This window comes from Abramis brama (assembly GCF_963993115.1).
Source record: "Abramis brama genome assembly, chromosome: 25".
Classification (NCBI taxonomy): Eukaryota; Metazoa; Chordata; class Actinopteri; order Cypriniformes; family Leuciscidae; genus Abramis; species Abramis brama.
In genome coordinates, this window is record NC_139987.1 from 16,988,001 (window position 1) to 17,015,378 (window position 27,378).

At 38.0% G+C, this 27,378-nt stretch overlaps 1 protein-coding gene and 1 long non-coding RNA gene across 2 annotated transcripts in view; one reads left to right on the forward strand and one right to left on the reverse strand.

Annotated features, from left to right (window-relative positions):
* Window positions 1–843: 843 nt before the first annotated feature.
* Window positions 844–27,378, forward strand: part of foxo1b (forkhead box O1 b) — a 30,679-nt gene continuing 4,144 nt past the window's right edge. Inside the window, exons 1-2 of the mRNA XM_084103698.1 lie at window positions 844–1,611; window positions 27,132–27,323. Coding sequence (XP_083959824.1) covers window positions 1,057–1,611; window positions 27,132–27,323 — 747 coding nt within the window. The 5' untranslated portion in view covers window positions 844–1,056. The remainder of the gene's footprint in view (window positions 1,612–27,131; window positions 27,324–27,378) is intronic.
* On the reverse strand, window positions 1,618–5,262 carry LOC311075959. The gene is made up of 4 exons (XR_014604599.1): window positions 5,195–5,262; window positions 3,339–3,413; window positions 3,174–3,252; window positions 1,618–2,563 (listed from the first exon to the last, which is right to left on the reverse strand). It is a non-coding gene; the product is annotated as an uncharacterized lncRNA (long non-coding RNA).

The window sequence follows — 27,378 nt, forward strand, 5'->3', positions numbered from 1 at the left end:
ATGAAAGGACCGCTTTCAAAGCCTATTAACAAAATATATTAAACTGGTGATTATTTGATATTATACAACTAAAAATGTGAATGGAAAGTTAAACTGTGGTCAAATTCTTTCATGGCAGTCATAATCCTCTGTAAATCTTGTTTAACTGATATTTAGGAAAAGCCATTTTAACATTTATTTTCTTTAAAACTAATATCTATTTTTGTTACTAGTAGGTACTCGTACTAGTATTTTGATTACAAGTAAATAATCCAACTCTGACTTGTATCTTTTTCAATTTCACTAACAACTATATTATTCCCAGATCTATTCAGTTAGTCACTAGTACTTATTTATTTGATTGGCTACTAGTACTGATTCCTTTGGCGATAATGACAAGTATCTGTCCCACTGTTACTGGTAATGAATTGCTCATTTTTTGCCACTGAATCATATGGGGATATGTTGCTCAGATATCAACTATTCACTTCTTAACTAGTGATCTAGTGAGATAAGAAATGTTTCTATTAACAACTGGGAGATACTACTATATCTATCTGGAATGGATACATAATGACTAACTAGTCACTAGAAATAAGTACTTATAATGAACATATGCTATAGTTATAGCCTAGTGAAATTGAAAATAGATACGGTCACTATTGAATTACTCTTATTTACAGTAACATAAAATAGATAGTACTTTGTAGAAACAGCCTGCCATAGGGATAAACTGGAGTAGCGTGGGTTATGCAAACGTAATCTCTGTTTACCTTTTGAATACGCGCTTGTGATTGGCTGACGCGGCTCTCACTCCCGCTGTGGGCGTGGCCAGGTCACTCTACTCTAAAACGCGCTGCTCCCTGAAAGCGCTTCATAACAGTCATTTCATTTAAAACCGCGCTAGGCATGGTACGATTCACACATCGCTGAGTTATACAGTGCTATCAGATATAGGGCTTCATTATCAGTCAGATATGATCATGTGCGACTGTTAGTGTTAGCAAACTAGACAAAATCTTCACTGCACTTATCATCTGTTTAAGGACAGTCAGCTGACTTGGGTTTGATTTTGGGATGGCAGAAGCGCAGCAACAGCTGGTTGACATCGACCCGGATTTCGAGCCTCTCTCCCGTCCGCGCTCATGTACCTGGCCGCTGCACCGACCGGAATTCAGCGAGCCGGGGAGCTCGAACACATCCTCCCCGGCACCGTCCGTCAAGCAGGAGCAAGGTATCGTGGACTTTATTAACAGCCTAAGTTTACTAGAAGAGACCGAGGACTACCAGGAGGAGAAATCCGTCCTTTTGAACGACTTCCACTGCCAGGACACCTGCGTTCATCCCCAGCAACAGCATCCCCAGCAGCCGAATCCCCAGCTGACGCACCCGCAACAGGTGCCGCCGCTCCCCGCCCCTGCCAGCAGCTCCAGCTCTGCAGCGGCCCAGAGGAAGAGCAGCTCGTCTCGTAGGAACGCGTGGGGGAATATGTCATACGCTGATCTCATCACCAAGGCGATCGAGAGCTCCCCCGAGAAGCGGCTCACCCTGTCTCAGATCTACGAGTGGATGGTGAAGAGCGTGCCTTACTTCAAAGATAAGGGCGACAGCAACAGCTCAGCCGGCTGGAAGGTAATGACTCACCGAGGCCAAGCAGAAACGTGATTAAAAGTAGCATTGGAAGCTCAGATGTGCATAAGTACAGAATACTTCATTAGATTTAAACACACACTCGCATCTACAAAAGTATTTTGTACACTGAAAGCATCCCTTTGATGTGAAGTGTCCATTAAAGTATTTAATTTTTTAATGATAAGTTCGTCAACTCAATGCATGAATCATTTAAAGCACTTTTGGTGTGTTGCAAAGTAATTGAAGGGATTAAATTATAGCCTATGTATTGTTTATCATATCATGTATAAATCTAGAATTTTTTTTTTTTTTTTTTTTTTTTGGAAGTGTATTTCAGCCGACTTATGCAATTGTTATTACCTTAATATAAATATTGTTTTTGACTGAGGTCCTGGATGGCCCTGGCCAAAATAACCTATGCAACCACCCACAACTGTCTGGCCCACCTTATATTTTAGAGGCTTTGTTTGGTGAATTTAATTCAGTTAAATCTTTTTGACTTGACTGATGTTTTTTGACTAGCTAATTTAGGTGTTAGCCTACCACATGAAACCCATGTTTAGGTCATTTTTTTCCAATGTAGGCCCCTAAAAAATGTTTAGTGTAGTATACGACAGTAACAATTAGCCCACAAATGCATGGTTGTGGATTCCCTCTCAGAGCAAATAAATGACATGCGGTTTGTTATGGAATTTGAGGCTCGAAAGAGCTCACAGTGTTCAGAAGAATGCATAACATCCCAGTATCAGCTGCACATGATGCCAGTTCAGTTTAATCATTGTTTAATTTCCTTGACCGAAAAGCTTGTGGTTTGTCTTTCTGCTGTCAACCTGACGTACAGAGAGGGTTAAATGATGGATCTTACAAATTTGCACACGCTCATGTAAAAAAAAAAAAAAAAAAAAATCACCCTCATGTCGTTCCAAACCCCATATGACCTTTTTTGTTGTTCCTGTGAAACACAAATATAGAAAATTAGTTTTTCATGCTGGTACTGAAGCTTACAAGCTTAAAAAAAGATGCAAAACCACCATTAAAAAGTATCATAAACATGAAAAGAGTGACCATTAAAGTATTTAAAGTTTATACTTTTTGTGAGTATATAATGACATATTTTGTGCAAACTGTCCCTTTAATTTTGTAATTTATCTAGTAATGTGAGGGACTGTGGTCATTTTCATTGGTTGTAGTCATGTGCCCTATTGTACTAGCACTCATGCAGAGGTATGTAGTAAGTTTGGTGATGTGACGACACATTTTTAAAGCTTCTTAGGTGCTTTAAGGTGGCTGATGACTATTTTGAGTCCAAGAGGGCTGCCATGAGTGAGGTGGAGCAAACAGAGAGTGGTTTCAGTGTTGAAAGAGTCTTTGTCAACCTGTCATTTATCTCTAGAGCACTTGTTCCTGTCTCTGATTCACCCCTCCATACAAGCCACTTTTGTTTCTTTGCTTGTTCTGTGCGTAAATGGAAATACAAATCCTTACCGTCACACAGGCCTCCTCCCATCACTGAGCTAAAAATACCGGCAGGATTACCTGTCATTACAGGGAGACACAATTACCTGAAAGGTGTGGTCCGCCCCCCTCCTCACCGCCATTGGCTCTACACGCCACGGCAAAACATTGTCTGGACTCATCCACCTGTGACATCATAGTTTCAGCATTCCAGTCACTCATTGGATGTTTGTACTGTTGGACTGTTCTTTATCATCATAGTGTGTACATACCTGAGACTGGAAAAGTATTCTGCTTCCTCTCCCAGTAGATTCCCATCTGCGACGGTCCCATTAACGTAGTAAAACCTGAACACCAAAATAAGGGGTTTGCTGTGGTGCTGTTGACTCTGTCATATGATTATACATTTTTATTTATTTATTTATTTATTTTTGCTGGCCCAGTCAGGACATTAGTTTAGATATGTATGGAAGCTTGTTTCCACCACAGAATAAAACATTTTAAAAGAAAATTGCAACCTTTTTTTATTTCACAATTGCGAGTTTACATCTCGCAATTCTGACTTTATTTCTCAGAATTGCGTGATATAAAGTCGCAATTGCGAGATTCTAAACTCACAATTGCGAGAAATAAACTTTCAATTCTGACTTTTTTCTCAGAATTGCATGTTTATATCTCACAATTCTGACTTTATAACACGCAGTTGTGACTTTGTATCATGCATTTCTGAGAGAAAAAGTCAGAATTGCGAGAGAAAAAGTCGCAATTACCTTTTTTTTTAATTCTGTGGCAGAAACAAGCTTCAATAAACAATGCTTGCAAGACAAATTATTCTTGCAATCGGGATAAAACCTCATGTGTTTGTCAGTTGGATACATTTACCATGGTGACATATTTAAATCAGAATCATTTGCAACAAGAAAAAGTTAAGTTTGAAAGACATCAAAACTGCATCTGACAATGTAAATGTATATTGACAAATATAAGCTAGAACTGTGTGCAAACTGATCTCTTTTGTTCAGTATTTTTTAGTTCAAGCCATGAATTTGAATGTAAAAGCTAGGTCAAGGAGATTGAAGTGAAAATGCTCCCCTGCAGTGCAAATGTCTCCGTGTTCAAAGGTTAAAGGTTAAAGGTCATGCCACCAAATTTGTGGAGCATGTCATGGGAGTCCATGTTCATACCCTCAAAGTCAAAGTGAAATAATGAGAATAGTGTTTAGACTCATTTTATGAGGTTCTGGCACACAGTACAGTATGCTGTTTCTTAACTCTCTTGTGTCTTTAAATATGCACAACATTGTTTTAAACGCCTTAAGTAATCAAATGCACACGCACATACAGGTAGAATTCAATGTGGGTCAGTTTTGTAACTCCCACGTGCCCTCATAACCACCATTACTTTAAAAATGGCATGTACTTTCTATTTCACAGCCCTAGCAGAGAGATGTATTTATGTGTCTGTGGTTTAGTGATACTATCTTGTGTGCAAGACCTACTGTAGCTTGTCTTTTTGTAATTGAAAACATGCTTTACCATTCATGTCATTTTTCTTTCACTTGTCATTTTTACCATTTAATTCCATTCATAATGTCATTACCAGCTCTAAGAGTTACTCGTCTGAATTAATAAATGAACTCATGTGGTTTTCATTAAGTTATTAGAAAAAACATGCTTTCTCACTTCCCCCTCTTTCTCAGGCTTTTAAAAATGTTTAACTCTGAGCCCTATTTACAGCACACGAACCCAGTTACCTCTAACATCCATTGAAGTCTACCATAGGTCTTTCACCTCTCCCACTAACACACACACGCATGCACAAACATGCAAGCTATACATTTGTACGATAGTGTTTTCAGGCCATTTCAAGGCATACACAATATTTGTTCAAGCTTATCTTGAGCAGATACTAATTTCTATTCTCGTTTGTCGGTCAGTAAGTTTCGACTGTAGGCTTACTAGCCACTGATTCTCCAAAACTAGTCAGTTTTGACCTGTTTGTGGATTCGAAGTGTGCATTAGCTAGTTTTATATTTAAAATTCAAGAATTTTGCATTTCAGTTCTACAGTTTGTGAAACTCCGGGACAGATTCTTAGAATTGATCTGATAGATAAATGTCAGTACTTACAGGTGAATTGTGCAGAGGTTGAAGTTTGTGGTTTGTAGCTGATACCTGCTCTACATAATACGGGTAGTGCATAATTAGCATTGTGCAAGGTGCAGCAAAATTGAGGGGCATTCTGCTCTTTTTTACACACACTCAAATTGAAAGAGAGAAAGGAAAGGGTGGAAAGGGTTCAAAATGAAATGAAAGCACATGCAGCGCTGCTTGTACCACAGACGCATGAAAGACTTCATCGCTGTGGCTTGGTGCAGACTTTGGCTCTGTGGGTACGTGGCTTTTAATCTAGAGCTACATCGATGTGCATGCATGGGACAGTAGCGTGACAGAAAAGTTACATGTGAAAACCCTCTGAACTCATCAGATATCAGGAAAAAAGTCCCCAAACTGAAATGTCAAATGACGACAACCGGATGTCTGCGCCAAAGGTGTGATGCAGAACGAGTGTGCTATGCAGTCACCTTGAACAATTCACGTGAAAAGTTATTTAATTCTGTACTTTTATTGTTGGCACCAAAAATAATTATGAATAATGGGGGATTTAATTCATTGACAGAATTGTTGAATTGGAGTAGTATTGGACACATTTATTGGTAATGATTTGGATTAAATTAAAGTGACTTTTAGGTGAAATGAAGCTGATTTATTTGAATGGGTTTCTGTAGGTGAGATCACATTTGTAGTGGAAATCTGAATTTGAATTGAAATGATTTTCATTGAATTGCACTGAGGTGTAGCATTCCTGCAGAATGCACAAAGAAGCATGGAAGCCTAGAGCGTCCTTTGTGATGAAGACACAGAAATAGGTATGAGATAGACAGGAATTTACCCTTTAGCTTGCCAGAGACATTCCAAAAAAAAAAACTTGTTTGCGCTTGCTACGGAAAGACATATGCATTTTAGCTGGAAGCATTCCCTGGACTTATCTGAGCTGAAGTCATGCCAACTTTCGATAATTATTCTAGAAAGCAAGACAATAAGGCATTTGTGTAATGTCAGAGCCATACCACAAGAAATCACACCCAAGACCTCTCACTGTGCTTTTTCTGACCACAAAAGACCAAACATGTCTCTCAACCTCTTTTTTGGTCCATTTAATGAGTTAAAAATATTACATATATATATATATAGATATAGATAGAGCCTAGGGAGAATTTTTTTTATTTTTTTATTTTTTTTGGAAAGCAATTCATTCATTCGGAGAATGAGTTCAGAGATAATTTCCATTTTGTCTTGACATATTGCACTTTTCTATTTTATTCTCGTTTTATTTATTTAACAAAAGTTTAAAATAATAATTTATATTTTTGTGTTTTTGAAAGAAGTCTCTTAAGCTGACCAAGGTTGCATTTATTTGATCAAACATGCAGTAAAATCAGTAATATTGTGAAATATCATTACAATTTAACAGACCTGTTTTCTACTTTAATATATTTAAAAATGTAATTTATTCCTGTTATGACAAAGCTGAATTTTCAGCATCATCCAGTCTTCAGAGTCACATAAATAGATATATTTTGTAACATTATAAATGTCTTTACTGTCACGTTTGATCAGTTTAATTGCTAAATAAAAGTATTATATATATATATATATAGCCTATATATATATATATTTATTTAAATCTTACTTGCCCCAAACTTTTGAATGGTAGTGCATCACAGTTTCCATAAAAATATTAAGCAGCAAAAACTGTTTTCAACATTGATAAAAATAAGAACCATTATTAATAATTGAGGACCAATAATTGAAAATAATTGAGCAGTAAATCAGCATATTAGAATGATTTCTGAAGGATTGTGTGACATTGAAGACTGTAGTAATGATGCTGAAAATTCAGCATTGCCATCACAGGAATAAATTACATTTTACAAATATATTAAAATAGAAAACTGTTATATTCTTAATATATATGTACACACACATACTGTGCATATATGTGTGTGTGTGTGTGTGTGTAATGTTATTTTTTATTTAATTTTTGTATGTATTATAGACAAATATATAAAAACACTGTGTGAAGATTGTTCAGTACAGCTGTGTAGTCATTCAAAGTGTGTGTCTTCAAAAGGTCAACAACATCCAGACGGTGGTATATCTCCACATCTTGTTGTCAGCTCCTGTCAGTCATATCGAAGAACGCAACTTATTGTCTATAGTGTTGGAGGTACCATGGGAGGTCTGAATTGTTGTTAAAGGGATGGTTCGGAGTAATTTCAACCTAGGGTCCTTTGCACCATGACCTCGAGCCAAACACCCCCCCAGAAGCTTTTTTCCCTTGGTCGAACATTATTAAAGTTAGAGCTTATTTAGAGACATCAGCCGAATGGCTTAGTGCAGGCGCTAATCAGTCCCTCCAGAAAAACGCGGAGTTTTTTTGTGATTGTTGCGGGCAAAAATCCTTGATTATGCGGCACGTTTCCTTAAAAAATGCGATGGAATATGTGGGATATTTATGCAATTTTATGCAATGAAATTGCGGGAACTTGCAAAAATTGCGGGAACTTGAGAAAATTCTTCAGAAAACTGAGAATATTGTGAATATTCAGGTCAATATTGTTTTGTGGCCATGAATTAATAATACCTCAGCAGGTTATACTAATTTGTTCCCTCGTTTTACTATATTGTGGCCATGTAATTCGTTAAATTAAAATGAGGGAGGGAATTAGTTCGTGTCCACGATTTATTAAAACGAGGGAACAAATAAGTCGTCGTAACAACTAATTATTTAGATCAGTGGACACAGGGCCCCGGCTGCGTGCGCGCACTCTCACCGCCTTCAAACAATATGCTGTATTGCTCTCTCTCCCTCGCGCATATTAACATCAATTGACACAGGTCGAAAGACCGATTGTGTTTTATAGATTTAGTAGTTTGTTCATATAAAGTGTTTGATTAGCAAGTACATGTTCAGGAAGTGCATAATACAAATTGTATGGGTTAATGTAATGGAAACGGACTGTTTTATCGTTGTTTTTTGAAGAAGCAGCAGCATTATTCTTGCCTCGGAGAATACAACACGGGCATAGCGACAATTTTGCATATAAATTACTATTTATAGGGCTTGAATTACAACCTGAAACTGCGCATGCGCGGGGTAAAACTGCTGGGGTGAAACTGCTGGGGTAAAACTGTGGCTCTGCGGTTCTGCAGACAGATATTATTGGTTTCATCGGCATCGCGGGGTTTGCAGCTTTTCAATGATGTCGCGTAATTACGTCACTTCATAACGTTCCCATGGCAACAGGGGAAATGTCTGCGCATGTGTGAAGTAAACGCAACATTTTTCAACTTTCCGCTAAGATATATGTGACTTTTTGCAACGAAAATGCAGGGATTGTGAAATCATGCCCCCCGCATAAATATGCGGACTTTGGCTGATTATGCATTGAATCATGCGATCGCATAATCGCGTTTTTCTGGAGGGACTGGCTAATGGATCCAAGGTTGCAGCTGGTAAATTACCCCACTAATAATGCCCAGAATGATATCAAACTTCTACAATAGTACAAATAGGTTCTGTACTTTACTCTGTAAATGAGGCATTGGAAAGTTTGTAAGTACATGAGGAGTTTATTTAAATAACACTTGCCTGATGGCTCATGCTACCGCTAACCCGGACGTCGAGGTCACTTCAGTGATTTGGGAAAAGCCTGTAAAAGTCGCGTGATCACCCGGTGTTGCTGAAAAAGTTTTTTGGTATATCCAAATTATTATTTTTTTTCCGAAGTGTTGACAACTTAGTGTTAACTAATAACTGTTGCAAACTGGTACTACCAACAAAATATTAGTGCGTTCCTGTAACTGGGCGTCGTCACACTACATCCTTATGCATCGCTTTCTGCCAGGACTTTTACGGGCTTTTCCCAAATCACGGAAGTGACCTCAACGTCCGGGTTAGCGGTAGCATGAGCCATCAGGCAAGTGTTATTTAAATAAACTCCTCATGTACTTACAAACTTTCCAATGCCTCGTTTTATGAGTATAGAACCTATTTGTACTACTGTAGAAGTTTGGTGCCATTCCGGGCATTATTAGTGGGGAAATTTACGAGATGCATCCTTGGATCCATTAGCGCCTGCACTAAGCCATTCGGCTGATATCTCTAAATAAGCTCTAACTTTAATAATGTTCGACCAAGGGCAAAAAAGCTTCTGGGGGGGTGTTTGGCTCGAGGTCATGGTGCAAAAGACCCTAGGTTGAAATTACTCCGAACCATCCCTTTAAAGCACAGCTACACCCTCCAGAGCATATATATATTCTCTTTGTTCACATTTCTTTCTAAAAATTCTCACACATAGGACTCTCCCTAAATCCAAGAGAGTTCAGAGGCATGTAGGGTCACTAAAGGGCAGCTGAGGGTATTTTGTAGGCCCCACTGTACTCCAGCCTTACTGCACAATCACAGGAGGTGACAACAACTCTCCAGCATTGTGGAGAGAGAGAGAGGAGAGAAGGAGGAGGAATAGAAGGGGAAGTGGGTTACTAGGGAAAAGCGTCAAACATCCTCCATTCCTGAGCACTGCGCTCATTTCCATCTTCGCGTGTTCCTTAAAGCATTTCCTCTGCGTTCCATGTGTGTACAGAGGGACATCAGTGAAGTTGGCTTGAACCTCTTCATTTTCTTTTTTGTATTTGTAACATCAACATTGTGCCATGTTTCTGATACCAAACATCCATGATGTCATGCTTACCAGTCATTTTTGGAACTTTTCCCCCTCTGTCCCTATGTTTTTCACTTTTAAAAGCACTAAGACAACATCAGAAAGAATGTGAGATCGTTGATTCAACATTGATCCCCCCCCCCCCCCCCCTTTTTCCCTTGGTCGAACATTATTAAAGTTAGAGCTTATTTAGAGATATTAGTTAGTGGTTAGTGGTGGTAGCATGAGCCATCAGGCAAGGCAAATTAACTCCTGATGTACTCACAAACTTTCCAATGCCTCGTTTTATGAGTATAGAACCTATTTGTACTACTGTAGAAGTTTGGTGCCATCCCGGGCATTATTAGTGGGGTAATTTATCAGATACAACCTTGGATCCATTAGCGCCTGCACTAAGCCATTCGGCTGATATCTCTAAATAAGCTCTAACTTTTATAATGTTCGACCAAGGGGAAAAAAAGCTTCTGGGGGGGGGGGGGGGGTTGGGTGTTTGGCTCGAGGTCATGGTGCAAAGGACCCTAGGTTGAAATTACTCCGAACGATCCCTTTAAGGTTGAGTAAATGATGATCATTTTTCAATTTTCTAACCTAAAAATATTTTAAAAGCATTATTTTCTATGACTCGAAACTTTCCTGTCCCTCTGACATCCCGCTCCTCTTAATAAGGGTCACTGACCTAAGAATTTCTCCAAGAGTTGTCCAGTGCTGCTGTATCCGTGTCTCTCTGTTACAGAGATGCAGAATCTTGAAAAGCCGCTCTATCTGAGAAAACACTGATGAATGACTTCCCCTGTTTTCTACCACTAATCATTCTCAGCATTGATTAGACTTCTGAGTCCATGTCCTTCCTGTGTATGTAATTCATGTTCAGAGAATGCCTGCACACGCTCTTCTCCTTTTCCTTTTGTTTCCATTTTCATAAATAGAGAATTATTAGTAGAAATATGTGTTGTGACTTGAGCATCTTGTGGCATTTTTTTTTTTAATCATCAGAAGTTTGTACCTAAAGTTTGTATTTCTTTTCCTTGTGGAGACATACAGGTATGTTAATATACATTATGCATTTATTATTTGAAATTATTTATATAATATTTTTAAAATAATATTATATTATTATGCACTAAACCTAATTATTATTATAAAATATATAATATTTATGTATATGTATGTAAATAATAATATATATATATATGTATGTATGTGTTTTGGATCCCGCCTACTATCATATCATATCTGCCCCAAAGGGATCTCATTAAAACCATGGCTAAATCAAACATGACCCTTTTCTCTTCCCTCTGTGAGAGCAGTGAAATCCTTTCCTTTAATGAAAAACTTTTGCCACTACTGAAGCTTTGTCATGTTGAGGCCAGTGGCTCTGTTGGAACCTTTGGCTTGAGGTTATTTTTGCACTTTCCTGTAAAAACAGTGCACACGTCTACCACAATGAGTGATGATGCGTTTCCTGCTGAGTGGCTGGAAAATAGCGACATTCCCTCCCCTGAAAAAGACACACACACACTCAGACACACTCACCCTGGCCAGGGAGACGGGGGGCACCAGAGTTTGACATCAGAACTCGTCGTCAGCCTGTCTGGTTTATTCCAGAATACAGACTTGACTCTGCTGTACAGTATGAAGCAGTTTTACCATCCTCTAAAAACACATGGAAATTAATGATAATGCTAATTCCCACTGAATAAAATTTTCTAAAACTCAAAAATTAGGTTGAAAGTCATGTTTTTAATGGTCAATGCGTAGGCCTGCACAGATTTTTGTGTGCTTTCTTCTTTGCTTTTTTTGCACTGATTGAGCTGAGAGTCATACACACTTATTGGTTGCTGAACGCGTTATCAGATTAACTACAATATTTACTAAATGAAGAGAAGAGATTGAGGATGAGTAGATTTTTTTGTGAATGATGTGCATGTGATGTTCTGTGGAGATTTTTCTGAGAAACGATATTCTTCTTGAGGTAATGTAGGACCAGACTTGATTTATCCATGGGATTTGATTGGTTATAATTACTTTTCCCCACCCACTCGGCCTTGGTCACATCAGCAGAAAAGGGAAGTTGTTTTAAGTGCCTGGGAAACAATAATTGAAAAATTCGGTTATCGAATTTATGTGAAATCTGGGATATCGCGAAAAATGGGGAATGGATAAACAAAGATTGGTAATCATATCTGTAAAAGTCCTGATCATTCGTAGAAGTTCTTTAAAAACTGGTCACTTTATATTTCAAGTTTTCTTTACATAAAATGTGTTTGGTATTGGGGAGGAGAACGAGAGACAGAGGGACAGGAGGAGTGTTATTCTTTACACCGTCTCACAATAACACACACGCCCCTGCAGGCCTCTGGGGGCCATTTGATGGGGGGGGTTCCGCATCCTGTAACACACACATGTACACGTGCAAACGCGCACTCATAACATAAACACAAACGCGCACACACCCACAAAGGCACTTTTGCTCCCATATACATGCACACATAGGCCAGGTGCTTGTCTTCAGAGGGTGTTCCCTCAGAAGGGGGTCCCTGTGCTCTGTTTCTCTCTTTGTTTCTCTCTCAGGGGAGTGGATACCGGTGGGCAGAAAGACCCATAATGCTTGGCGCCTTACTGGAAGTATGTGTTTTTCTCAGTGGCTTGTGACATGAAGCGTTACCACACGTGCACTATACCAACTGGCACTGGCAAGGCTTAACGTACGTCTCTCTTTTCTCTAGATTGACATACCATTGAAAAAGCAGAAAAAGCCTACATCCGAATTTCTCAAAAGCATTTTTCATTCACCGTGAGGGTTAGAGGAAGTAAGTGGACATTTGTTGATGTGGGAAAGCCGTGATAAAGAGATGAATGTGTGTGAGAGAGTGTGTTTGAGCACTCTTTTTCTGTTTGCGGGAAAAAAGCCAGAGATGAAAAGAGTGTAGATAAGGCATGCTCACATGACCTTGGCCTGGCTGTGTATGTCCATTCCTCTTCCTCTACAAAGATGTGATGTCACTTCCTGTAAGTATCCTTGGCTTAAAGATTTTTTTATTGAACTGTTGCCTACACACACACACACACACACATTATACATTTCAAAAGTTTGGAGTTGGTAAGATTCTTTGAAAGACCTTTAGGGATTTCCTCATTTGTAAATCTGGTCTAAAAATAAAGTAATTAAAGTTTATTTTTAAATGTAAATATGCTGAAAGTTTTCTGTGATGGGTAGGTTTAGGGGTATAGGGTTAGTGTAAGGGGATAAAATATAGTTTGTACAGTATAAAAACCATTACGTGTGTGTGTGTGTGTGTGTGTGTGTGTGTGTGTGTGTGTGTGTGTGTGTGTACAGGTTTATATAACACAAGGAAAACCTGAGACCAGCCATTCAGCGGTCCCGAGTATGTGTGTGTGTGTTCTGACTTGGTGTGGTACAGTGCAGGGGGTCTCTGTGTGTGTGACACTGGTATGTGAAGCATGCTGGCTCATTGTATTACGTTAAGTATGGTTTACTGTAATTACTCCTCGATGGGCCCCAATGTATGCATGCAAACCTGGAAGCTATTTTAAAGTTAGCGAATAAGACATTTAAATGGATTGTTTACCCAAAAATGAAAATTCATATTCTTACCCTTGTTATTTTGAATCTGCATGACTTTCTTTCTTCAGTGGAGCACAAAACAGGAGTTGTTTTCCAGAATGCTCTCTTACCATACAATGAAAGTAAATGGATATTAGGACTGTTGAGCTACAAAAAATGTCATCAAATATCCATTAAAGTAGCACAGTTGCTCACTTATCTTAACTGTGCATTCAAGCATATATTCTATAGATTGTATAATTTCAAGATTTAAAGAAAAAACAGAATGGTGTGACTTTAGATTTGTAAAAGTATGCTACATTAGACACTAGCAGAAAGCGAAAACAGCAGAAGGACTGAATGAAAATGCAAATGTACTATCTAGCAGTAGGTGGCGCTTATGGAACAACAGCGATTTCGTTTCCTTGTTTACCGCTGTACACAAAGCAGCACTGCGCTTATGAACACTACTTTATTAGACATTATATATTGACATTGAAATTCAATATGTATATATGTCTTCGAGTATCGTAAACAGTGAGCTTGTTCAGTATCTGCTAGCGCGTCTGCTCTCCTCTTTGCGTCTGTCTTCAGTGTGTTCTGTCTCTGACCTATGTTAACGTCCTGTTTACAGACTTTGTAATATTTCCACACAAATGGCATTTTGGAAAATGATTGCAGTGCAGTTTGTGCGCAAGTCCAGAATAGAGATCGGCCAAAATAAAACAAGCAAAACCTGGTCAATATCGATTTATGGCCGGTCGACTGATGCATCTCTATTTTGGTGTGCAGAAAAGAGCTGCATGAACATTCTCCAAAATTTCTAAAAAACTAAGAAAGTCACACAGGTTTGGAACAACATGAGGGTTAGTAAATGATGACAGAATTTTCATTTTTGGATGAACAAGTACTGTAGATCTCAGACCTTTTGTACCTTGACTAGTACAAACCATCTTTGTTTCTGTGCATGTTTTAAAGGTCCCGTATTATGCCCCTTTTCACAAGATGTAAAATAAGTCTCTGATGTCCCCAGAGTGTGTATGTGAAGTTTCAGCTCAAAATACCCAACAGATCATTTTTTTACAGCATGTTTAAACTGTCATTTTTTGGGGCTCAGAAAAACGCGCTGTTTTAGTGTGTGCCCTTTAAATGCAAATGAGCTGCTGCTGGACGACTCAGGGGGCGGAGCTTCATGAGCTCGCGCTCAGTCTCTCAGGACAATCTCATCTCACGGAATGATGATAATATCAGAAACTCAGTAACGGTGTTCATTTCGAGTCGGACAATAATGCCTACAGAGTCAGAGTGCTGTATAGAGATTAAACAGGTATAGTTTAGTAGTTTAATTACGGTTATTATAACGTATTTGTCATCTGCTTGTATGTATCCATTATTTATTAATAGCCTGTCTGCTGTCTGAATGATCATCAAACATATACTGATGAGTTTAATAAAGTTTATTGTACATCACACAAAAGATGAAGCGTCAGTTTCACTTCAGAAAATCACCGTAAGAGCTGAGTAAGCACAGTAAGTTATAAGAAGTGCGCAAGTACATAAACGAATTTCGGTAGAGTTGAGGGAGCATTCCTGTGGGCGGAGGTTAGTCAAAAAACTGTTCTAGTGACGTCATTAAAGTAGGAAGTAGAGGGATGTAGTCCAAACGGGCCGTTCGATGTAGGCGACTTCTGTTAAATAAAATATCTCGCTTGGCATTGAACTTTGAGCTTTATAATTTTACAGATATTATTTATACTCTAACAACAACATTACACACTAACTAAAGTTTGAAACATGGGATCACGAAGAACGGGACCTTTAAGGACAATATTCCAAACCTCTTTGTAGACTGAAACTGAAAAGACTTGAAAGGGCGAAATGAACAGTCAAGCTCATTTAGAGAGTGACAGAGTTCATGTCGGGTCAGCCTGTTAATAGAGCAGAATGAAAAAAGAAGCCGCAGCAGGTTGCTCTGGTTTCACGGCCCCCAAAACACACACACATTCTTTCAAAGGCACATATAATTCATTTGTAATGTCACAGTGTGATCTATAATAGAAAATGAAAAGTTGGCATTTGTAAACCAATCAGCCAATCATTTCACTCGAGAAGAGCTGAATCACCTAAACGGGCGTGTTTGTGTGTGTGTGTGAGAGAGAGTGTGTGTTTCATTTCGATCTTTTCTCTTACATGCTTTTTAGTTTTCTCTGCCTTTCCTGCCCCTCCCTGAAGCGACCACATGAAATGATAGAACGACAGATCTGAGTTCAACCCAGGTGTTTGCGCTTGTGTGTGAGATTTAGTTCGTAAAGGTGGGACTGGATTAGTTGGGTGGGGTGTGGAAAGCAGTTAGAAAAGCATGATAAACCTCAGCGGGTGTCGAGATGACTGTGACCTCCTACCCTCTTTGTCCCTGTATACATGTGTGCAAACATGTTGGTGGGAAATGCATGTGTGTAACCACACAAAACACCTCACAGGCAGGTAAAATCACACATGAGATATTTCACTTGTTTCTCCTCTCCTCAGTTGATTCTCCTGGAGAGCGAAGAGAGACTTTTGACTCTTCAAACTTTACAAAAATCTCACGTGTTTTTTCTCAGATTTACCAACATTTGCAATCAAAAGGCAGAGATTCAAACATTGCTAATCAAGTATGCCAAGATTAGCTAGTAAATCTGGTGGTTGACCTATGAAGTATTGCTAGTTGCGCTAGATAAGAAGCCTGGTTGGATAACCAGCATCCAAAACAGACTGTCCAAATTAGTTACTATACACTACCATTCAAAGGTTTGCTGTCGTTTTTTTTTTAAAAAGAAATTTATACTTTCAGCAAAGATGCATTAAATTGACAGTAAAGGCATTTATAATGTTACAAAAGATTTCCATCTAAAATAAAAACTGTTCTGTCATTGCAACTCTCGGGAGATTGGTATGGTAATAGAGATTGGCATTGGAATGGATATGGCAATGTTAATGTATTTGGTTTTGGCTGAATAGATCCTGCTACACTGCTGTAGAGCAAGAGACTTGATACTGCAAATACATTCATATTAGACACTGCTGTGAGCATGCAAGACATGATGCTGCTGCTGCACATGTAACATACATGAATTACCCGTAGCAGATCTATACAGGTGGAGCTGGGGAAGGGGGAGGGTTCTGAAAGCATGCTACAGACTGATAACAGCAAACACTGCCAAGTATTTGATTGTTTGAGCAGCAAGCTCATTGGTCGCTGATGCAACAGCAACCAATCAGCTGTGATATGTAGATAATGACATGATTGCTACCAAATAAGTTAAAGTCCTACAGTATCAGCCTGCACCATCTAGAGTTTCATGCCAGAACTAGGCTATACTTTTTAACTTTTTGTTCATCAAATGATCCTAAAAAAAAAAAGTATCATAGTTGCAACCAAAATATTAAGCAGAACAACTGTTTTCAACATTGATAATGCAAAATGTTTTTTAAGCAGCAAATCATCATTAATAAAAGATCATGTGGCACTGAAGACTGGAGTAATTATGTTGAAAATGCAGCTTTCCCATCACGTAAATAAATATCATTTTAAAATATATTCAAATAAATCAACAGTTATTTTAAATTGCAATAATATTTCACAATATTACTGTTTTTACCTTATTTTTTATCAAATAAATACAGCCTTGGTGAGCTTCAGAGACTTCTTTCAAAGACATTCATTAAACACAAATATTTTAGGAGAAATATCCGAGACAAAGCTGATACTGTCATAAAAGATAACTCCAACAAGCATGTAAAAGAACAACCTCTTAGTAATAAAAAGTTTCTTTGGGCAAGATTAAAGGGTTCAAAGTGCTAAACGTCTTAGTTTTATTTGAAACTACAGTTAATCAGTCATTTTTCACAATCAGACGACTTAGAATTGTTGCTTAGAGCTGCAAAAACATAATTTACTCATTACAGTGACTGATTGATAAACACTGCAATCAGGGACTCTCTTCACACGTCAGATAACACAAAGAAGCGGTTCCTCTTATCAAAGGTAACTTCCTGTTTGGCGCTGAGTCTCATTGGTCCATCGTAGAGCAGGTCTTTGTATCATTTATAAAGGCATTTTAATCCCCAAAGGTCCCGTTGGCGGCCCCTGTTTGGGTCTGGTCTGTGCCCGTGCGGAGCCCTGTGGTCTGGCAGAGGGAGAGGGCAGACAGGGGCTCCTATCAGCTTCACGCAGCTTTTCCTGAACGGATGGGCCAAGGAGGGTGACGGGCCCTCTCTCTAACTGCACATGTGGGACTTCAAGTTTTTCTCTTTGTCCCCTTCTCCCTCTCCATCTCTGTTTCACTAACTCAAAATAACTCAGTTGCCACTATGCATACAAACATTTACACTCACCTTTGCATATGTTTTTTGACTACTAACCAAAAAAGAAAGAAAGCAAAGAAAACAGACTTTGAACAAGCAAGATTAGGGCTCTTTGCAGTTTATGTGTTTATCCCTAACGTTAAGCATGAGCAGTATTGTGCTATTCTTTATAGTATCAGGCAGATTACAGTTCTCAGCACGCAAAGTAACCACGTGTATGTGTGTGTTCACATGTATCTCATTGAGTTCATCATCTCATCTTTTCCTGTCCCTTCTCTCTGCAACCACATGAAATGAAGGTAAAGTGCAGCCCTGCGTGTTTAATGTAGCTGAAGATTTCTTTAGAAGTGCAGGTGCTTTTGTTACTCCAGTGAGAATATACTCTTACAGTGCTACTGTTTTTCTGTAGTATTGAGAAAATACCTAAACATCACTCTCTGAAAGGTCTGAAATCTGTTTGCGGTCTGATTTTGGATTCAGTTTACTTAATTAATTGATTATAATTAGTATTTTATATTCTTAATTATAATCCATCTGTTGTAGTTTTTCATTAGATATAAATCATTTTAAATATATAAATAGTTACATATTAAATATACTATATAGTTTTATATTTATACTTTTATAGTATTTAAATATTTTATTTATAATGAAATTGTATTTTTTTGTGTATAATTTAAACTTAACTAAAACTGTAACTAGATTTTTTGCTTGTTTTTGAAGAAAATTTGAGTGGTATTCACCCGTGCAAAACACCACCTAAGGTATGGTGGGTTGTTGCCTAAAGCATGTGGTTGCTTCAATTGGTTTTTAGTAGTACTGTATGGTTTCTAGGGTGTTCTGGGTGGTTGCTAGGTCCAAATCAAAGAGATCACCTCCAAGGTCCCTCCTTCAATGTAAGTCACCTCCCCTGAAAAAGCTGCACGATTTGAGGCATCAGTTATGTCTGTAGCATAAACCGTACAAGGCATGTTGCACGTCATAGTTTAATACCGAACAGATTTATGAAAAAGTAAATGAAAAGTTCACCGAGATAATTTTATTCCTATTCTACAAACTCTGAGAGCAATGCTGCATGCATGTACAGTAAACTTATGTCTGTGTGTATTTGCGTAAATAGGAGAGTAAAAGAACCAACCTTGAGTTTTTCATTCATAACAGGTTCACTGACACGCAAATGTATTTATTCTCTTCTTTTTCACATCAGTGCTAAATATTTACAATGAAGGAGAGAGAGAGATAAAGCGGATGTGCGCAGGAGGAAGTGGTTAGCCCATTGAAGTCTCTTGTCACGGCTTATCTCTGAGGACCTCTCGCCATTCTCTGTTGAACTTGTGCATTCCACTTGTGTTTATTTCCTCCCACTGAAATCTCGCCCACTGACACTCTTGTCCAGATCAGAACTTGGGAAAAGCACTTTAGTCATTTCAGGGGTAAAAAATCTAGATAAACTAGTTGGCCGAATTAGTTGTTGGATGACTATTTTATTTAGATTTGTTTTTGACTAATGCCTAGATACCAGACATAATGAGCCTTGGTGCACACATGGAACCTGCAGGTTTGAGTCCGGGCTTCATCTTGTGCTGATCCCACCTCATCTCTTCCCTCAAATAATTTCCTTTCTCAATTGAAAACGGAAAATGACATTCCTTTCAAACTGTTCGTTTACTGCTTTGTGTGCATATGGCAAGGAGGGAGGTGTAGTATTATGTGTGTTTGTGAACACCAGGCACTCGTCTGTCAGATCGCACCTGGTCTTTGGAAGCGCTGCTTGTTTACTTGGACTGGCGTTCGTTGTCAAGATGTCATGCCTGACTGGCTGCAGTCAAACAGCTGTGCAGGAGTTGTCCAATCCACTGGCGCCACTGTTTGAATGTGTTCTCAGTAGAGCATTTTACATCACGTCTACACTTCAAGTGCATTGCCCGGGTTAGAGCTTTCCCGTTATTAACATAACAAAGCAAGTGCATAACGTATTGTGAGCGAGTATTGTGTCTCTTCAGACCCAAATACTGATGAAAAACTGTCCATATCTATATCTCAAAATCAAGAAATTCTCACACTGGCAACTTTATCTCTTACAATTGGGGCATTATATTTCTTAATTATGACTTTAAGTCTCACAGTGTTATTTAATATCTCACAGTTGCAACTTTATAGCTCACAGTGACTTAATAGCTGCAATTCAGAGGCTGCATGTACAGTGTATGTATATAAAAAGTGGTTAAAATGTTGAATTACATATTAATAAGATGCAATTTTAAATGGTTTATGCTCTTTATTATGTACAGAAAGGCACCAAGGTGAACATATTTAGGCATGATGTGAACCCTGTTTTTGTTTTCAGATAGTTGAATATAACTTTCAGAAAAGTCCAGTACAAACGTTACTGCCGCTCATCAACGGTAGCAATCCTCCGTAGGCTAGTCCGAACTTCACGGCCTTCGAGGGTGTAGCCTCTGAATTGGGACACAGCTAATGTCTCGCAATGTGATTTAAAATCTCACAGTTGTGACTTTGGGCCTGATTTACTAAACGTGGCTAATTAGCATGAGAGCGCAATTCCGAAAGTTCTGGGGTGCGTTTCCCAAAGCCAACTATGGTCGCAAGTTCCGTCGTTACCAATAGAGTTCAATGGAAATTGCGATCATAGTTGGCCAACGATGCTTTTGGGAAATGCACCCCTGCGTGTGATCTACTGACTGTGTTCTTTAGTACTGCAAATTAAAGAACACAGATGCAGCCGGATCATTTCCATAATGACCAACGCAATCTACCAAAAGCAGCGCAAATAAGCATCTGTTTTAAAAGATGCGTATTTTGGGCGGTAAATAATGGAGCAAATGCCTCTAAATTGACTAGCACAAACCTTAGTAAATCACCTTGCGTGATTCATTTAAATCTCCTCCCTTAAATTTTGTGTCTTAAAGGGAAACTCCAACAAATGCAGAAGGTCATCTTCAAAAATAACTGTGCCCATGCCTTTTCAGTGCTAATTTTTCACTGCGTGTCTTTAGTAAATCCTGACAGTAGTTTTTTAACACCGAAAGAGGGTTTGTGCTGGCGCATTTATCTCATAAATTGTGAAAATCTCAGTTGCGACTTTCATAATTATGACTTAATATCTTACAATGTGACTTTGCATCTCACAGTTGCGACTTTACATCTCGTAATTGTGAGCAGGTTGACTTTATATTCCTCAATTTGATTTTCTTATTATAAACTTTATTTTACAATTACCCGTTTCATTTTTTTTCTCCAAGGCAGAAATGAATTAGTTTTACTTAATTAATTACTTAATTGGTTTCTAATGAAGTGATCAGTTTGAAATCTTTGTTCTCTTTGAACACATGTGAGAGCGAGTTGGTTTGGTTATGTTGTGAAGTTGATGGCTGATTAATAATGGCTGCTTGTTATTGAGTGGCAGTCGGTGTGTGTGCTGTCTGGGGTGTCAGACAGGATGCAGATGGGGTATCTCGGACTTGTTTATAAATCCCTCAGGAGATCTGACGCACACACGTGCACACACACACTTAAACACAGTGACCACTTAAGCACGGCTTATTGACACCTATAGCTTCAGAAATAGCTCTGAGGTATAGAATACAAATGTGTTTTTCACACATGCGCGCGCGCACACACACACACAGTATGACACACACTTATTTGCTACTGCACCTGCTACTACAAGCAAATTTGCTTCTGTTTACCAATTTGTCATATACTGACCTGCAAAAAATTCCCTCTCTTTGAAATGACATTTACTGAATGTGCCAGAAAACCGTTTAATATTTATTTATTTATTTATTTTTATGTCATGATGGCTAGAAAAAAAACTGGATTGAATTCAGATTTGATGTCCTGGATTTAGTTTTTTTTATCATTTAATAAATAAATAAATTATAATTAATTTATTAAATATTAATAATAATTATTAATATTTTGTTGCATATGTCATTTTATAGTTTAATTAAAAATGACTATAAATAGCTATAACAATGTAATTTGACAGATGCATTTTTCCCCCCGATGATGGTTTGATTAACATTTAAACTCAATTTATATTTTTATAAATAAATAAATAATACTTATTGGTTTAATTATAATTATTTTTCATCTTAATTATATTTAATTAATGTGTTGCAATTTTTTATTAAATTAATTTGATTTAAAACACATAAATATTTATAGATTAAAATATATTACATGTTTAGTGTGTGTATATATATATATATATATATATATATATATATATATATATATTTTTTTTTTTTTTTATTATTATATTATTATTATTATTATTATTATTATTATTATTATTATAAAAAAATTATATATTTTTTTTTATAAGAAATAACTTTAACACAATATAATTGGAGTGGCATTTGCCAATGCAAATTTTTCCTGCTGATGGCTGCATTTCATGGCGATGCTTCGATTTATTGATTTCATTTATTCATCGTTGAATTCATTCTGCCTGACAAACCTGTAACGGCCTGAAATAAGATGAGTTTCAGTTTGCACAAACCTGAGCACACTTCCCACCCATATGTGTAGAAATTGGTGCATTGGTCCATGTTTTTTCATCTCATACGTCAATTGACTCAAATCTTAACTAAAGGGGATTTTAATGCACACTTTTCTTTGCGGTCTCAGATTAGTTGGGGCTATCCCAGATCTGAGTCCAAAGGTCATTGTGTAGCCTTCAGATAGCTTGCGTACCTGTGATAAGAGGGGTAGAGAGAGGTGAAGGCCCCACACCACATATAGAAGTCACATGTGACCAGAGGTAGGCACCACAGAAACTGCTATTTTTTTCACATGGACTGTGGAGGGGAAATTTGATAAATCTATAGAAAAAGGTTTAATTCAACCTAAATTACAATTCTTTCATTATTCCAACAGTAATCCATATGACTTGTTCGCTATTTTTCTAATATTTGAAGCTATACAGTATCTCTGTGTGGGGAACAAAATTAAATGAAATACATTTTTGATAATTCGCCTTAGCTCTCAAATGTCATTTTTGTGTGCATTTAAACAACATCTATGATTCACATCCTTGACACAGCTGAATTGACGCATTAATGTGTCTGTTATTGAATGTTTGTAGAAATCTAAAGAGCCTTTTTCTGATTTCTGGGGGAGCAGATATCATGCAGATCTGGCTATTACTAATTTCCTGTACTGACCTGATCTTAGATCAGTAGTCAAAGACTAACTGCAGGCTTGAATCTTTTGTAAGGGTATTGAGCAAATAAACAATCATAGCTGAACCTGTTACTGTTCGGGCATCAGCATCATTTTGTTCTTTTTGAACAAGTGATCTCTAGTTTGATTAGAAAACTGTGACACCTTCCTCGTCGCATTCCTGTAGTGACTCACATCCTGCCACCGGGCCTGGTGTGGATGTGCTAAGTGTGTGCACATGTGCTCTGAATGTGATCTGCTAAAATGACTTGATGAATTTATGCATGAGTACACTGGGACACTTTCTTTCTTTTCTTTCTTTCTTTCTTTCTTTCTTTCTTTCTTTCTTTCTTTCTTTCTTTCTTTCTTTCTTTCTTTCTTTCTTTCTTTCTTTCTTTCTTTCTTTCTTTCTTTCTTTCTTTCTTTCTTTTGTGTATGGAGTATAGAGTTCAAGAGTTTACATTATTTGAGTACATCAAACTTGGTAATCTGGAAAACCAAAAAAAAAGGGGGGGGAAATAAATAAAAAATGTGTTTAGAGAAAATATGTTTTTATGGTTAAGAACAGGTTGTTTTAAATTTGTAAAACATGCATATTTCTCTATCGCCTTATAATCTTTTTTTTAATTGTTGAATTTTATTCAAATTAGGCGGGGAGGGATCGGGAAAGGTCCGCAAGCCGGGACTCGAACTAGGGTCGCCCGAAGCATGATGGCTCTATATGTCGGCGCGCTGTCCATGAGGCTTTCGGCGCCAATTTAAAGTTCTTAAAAGCACCTTTAAATCACTAATAATTCAATAACGTAATCTTAATGTAATCTTTAATGTAATATAATCTTTGTAGTGTTTTATTTTTTATTTAAATGCATTTTAATTCATTTTAATAGACAAAATGGTATAGAATTTTAATACCGGCCCTTTTTTATTGATTATCAGCCTGAACATAATTACCAGCTATCAGTATCAGACTAAATTTTAATATCCATACATCCCTATTTTTCTTGTGTGTGTGTCTGTCTTTCTCTCCCTCACTCTCTCTCAGTCTCCGGGTGGAGCGAGGCTGTGCTGTGGGGGTTCTGTTACAGTGTAGACAGACGCCAGACAGCCCCATACGTTATTACTCTCACTGTGTCTGTATGCAAGGGTCTGTCTGCACTACTGGAGAGCCTGTCCTCCTCTACACACAGGCACAGACACACACAGCGAACTCATCGACCCCATCCCTCTCAGCAGGAAAACATTCCCGCTGACCCGCCTCTACCTCAACACACTCCTCCTGACTCAATCCCTACTCCCTGCCTCTGTCTCAACTCCTTTACTTTCCATACTGGTACCTCTATTTCTCATTTTATCTCTATTCCTCCAGCTCTTCCTTTTCCTCTCACTCAGCATCCTTTCTGCGACTCTTTTTTTTTTTTCTCCCCCTCTTCCTAGCAGGGCCAGTTGAACGGGTCAGTTGACCTCTAGTAATTACTTGAGTGTTCAAGACCCAGACAGAAGATCCAGACTGTGTGTTTTGCATTCACTCTGTTCAAATCTGTGCAGTCCACTCTCTTCTCAGATTCTGTGATGTGGAAGCTGTGTTTCCCTTAACTTGACCTCTAAGGTCATGACCTTCAGGATCAAAGGTTGGAGGTGACCTCCTGCTTGACCTCCCTCTGTGGCTTGAGCCTCTGCTTTCCCTCTTCCTACCAATCTACTTCCTGCTACACAGGAAACGGGACTGTTGATCCCGCCAGTAAAGTGCCACTTGATTTGGTCACTTCCTGTAGGACATTCTTCAATAAAATATTTTACTTAAAATGTACTAATACATCAGGTATAATAACAATCTTCTTCGCATGGATCAGTACAGTCAAACTGCTTCAACTGTTAAGTATTGATCTTTCCGCAAAGACTTAGTCCCTTTGAATGTTTTAGAGACACATAATCAATAAGAATATAGCCAGAAACTCTTTCCCTTTGAAAGATCCTAAGTGTTTTTACACGTAGAGCAGTGTAGTCTGTATTTAAGATAGAGGTAGCAGTTACAATTACCTGCTTAGGGATTCTTATCTCCCTTCTGTTTTGTTTTCTCTTGTGGACATTACTTGAATTATACTTAGGCAGGCCTTGTATTTATTTTTTATTTTTTGAAAAAGGATTATAATGTTGGATTATGATGGATGATAGCACGTATTTACTTTTAGATCCGATACCAAGTACCAAGACGCAGATATCTCTATTTCTAAGTGTACTTGTTTTTTGTTTTTTTTCTATTTCGGAGGATAAATTGAGTAATTATAGCCATTTATCATTATTTTAATTTTATATATTTATTCAGCTCAGGTTTATTGGAAAAATGTGCCTGTGGCAACACTATCATATGTAGGCTACGCACATACAACGAGTGTGTTTATCCCAGCACACAGCATTGTTTTGGATGTTTGGTAAGTTCCATCGCAATGCGTCATAAAAGCTGACCAATCAGGTTGTGAACATATTCCTTTAGGTTCGGTGATAAAAATGCCAATCTGAACGCTAAGCGGACCAGAACTAAATGTTTTTTGTGCTTTTGGTCCGAACCAAGCGAACCGGACTACAAGTGTGAACACACCCTATGACGGCAGTTCAGAAATTAATTGTCCGATCAGTGCTGCTAATAGGGTTAATGCTCTATTGTGGTAAAAAATAACATACCACCAACTCTCAACCCTACCCTAAACCAAACCAATAGCCTTAACAAAAGCAAATGTGAGATAAAAACACATTTGCTGAATCAACCATACCATTTTAGCTCCACATCGCAAGTGCAGTGCTGTACCAGGTGAGCTACCAAGCAAGTTTACAACATCAGAAAAGCCACACAAACAGAGTTAGTTATGTGATGCAAGTGTCAAAGAGTTTATGAATCTTACACTCTGGTAAAAGTATTTTGAGTTTACAAAGTTTTGTGCAAGGAACCGTGCGAAAATTAGTATTTGTTAATCGATAATCTTCCTCTGTAATCATAATTTGAAAAGTAATGTTTGAAAAGTTGTTAGTATTTTACTGCCTCTAGCGTTCACGTCAGCTGGAAACTGCAGAGAATTGTATGTATAGGTATATTTTTGGAGTTTTGCAAAAATGTAGGTAGAGTAGAGGCAAGTTTTTTTCAATAAGCCTAGATTGGCTTCATTAGGCCTGAACTGCAAATTATCAGAGTTATTTTTTATTTATTTTTTCATCATTTATTAATTACAAAACATGATCAATTTGAATCAAACTTTTCATTTTAAAACTTTAATTATTATGATGGCATGGGATCATCAAAGTACCACACAAAACATGTTATCAATTGCAGTTACAAAATTGAGTTTGTCATACCACCTTGCATCCTCAAAACCTGAAGATCTGTCTTGCTAACTCTTTTCCTGTTCATCTCTACTCATCGAGCAGTTCAGGCCCGAGAGATTGCCCTTCATCTCAAAGGTATCAATGATAAGAGTTCAAATTATTTGAAGCTTTTAAATAGTACTATGGTAGTCTCTCTTCTTGTCTCTTAGTAGGTGTAGGTCTAGTCAGGGTGTGAATGGAAAAACCGAAGACAAAATATCATTAGCGCAGGGTATGTGTGTATACATAGAGTTCAGTGTTTGTCTCCAAAAAGGACATGACTAATACAAAATGTCCTCTGCCAGCTAAATGGCAGTTCCTCTACTTTATCGCAAGGCTCTGAAAAGAATGTTTGTACCTACAGTTGTGGTCAAAATTATTGGCACCCCTGGTAAATATGATCAAAGATGGCTGTAAAAATAAATCTGCTTGGTTTATCCTTTTGGTCTTTCATTCAAAATTATATCTGTGATTGGGTGCATGTGAATTGGTAACAAATTACAAGGTTGATATCTGTCATTCTTCAAGTTTTATCAATGCATTAAACCTTTAAACTCTTAACCTCTGACAAAAACACATACAAACACTCTCACAGCAACTTGTCTGTCAAAATATTGGCTTTTGTCAATCAAAAGTCACTTCTTTTATCTGGAAAATTTGACTGGTTTAATGTGTTTCATTGTGTCTTACAACACAAAGCAAGATTTAATGACATTGGTTGATTGCAGGTCATTTCCACTTTTTTTTTTATTGGTTTTCAGTCGGACATCTACACTCAAGATTTTCATGTTCTCATCCCTTTCTTTCTCTCTCCCCCTGACAGAACTCAATCAGACACAATCTGTCCTTGCACAGTCGTTTTGTGCGCGTCCAGAATGAAGGAACAGGGAAGAGCTCATGGTGGATGCTGAACCCTGAGGGGGGAAAGAGTGGCAAGTCTCCACGCCGGAGGGCCACTTCCATGGACAACAACAGCAAGTTCACCAAGAGCCGTGGACGAGCTGCCAAGAAAAAGGTCAGTTGAGGAGAAAACAATCTCTGCTTACTGCAGATTCTCTGTGTGCTGAAAT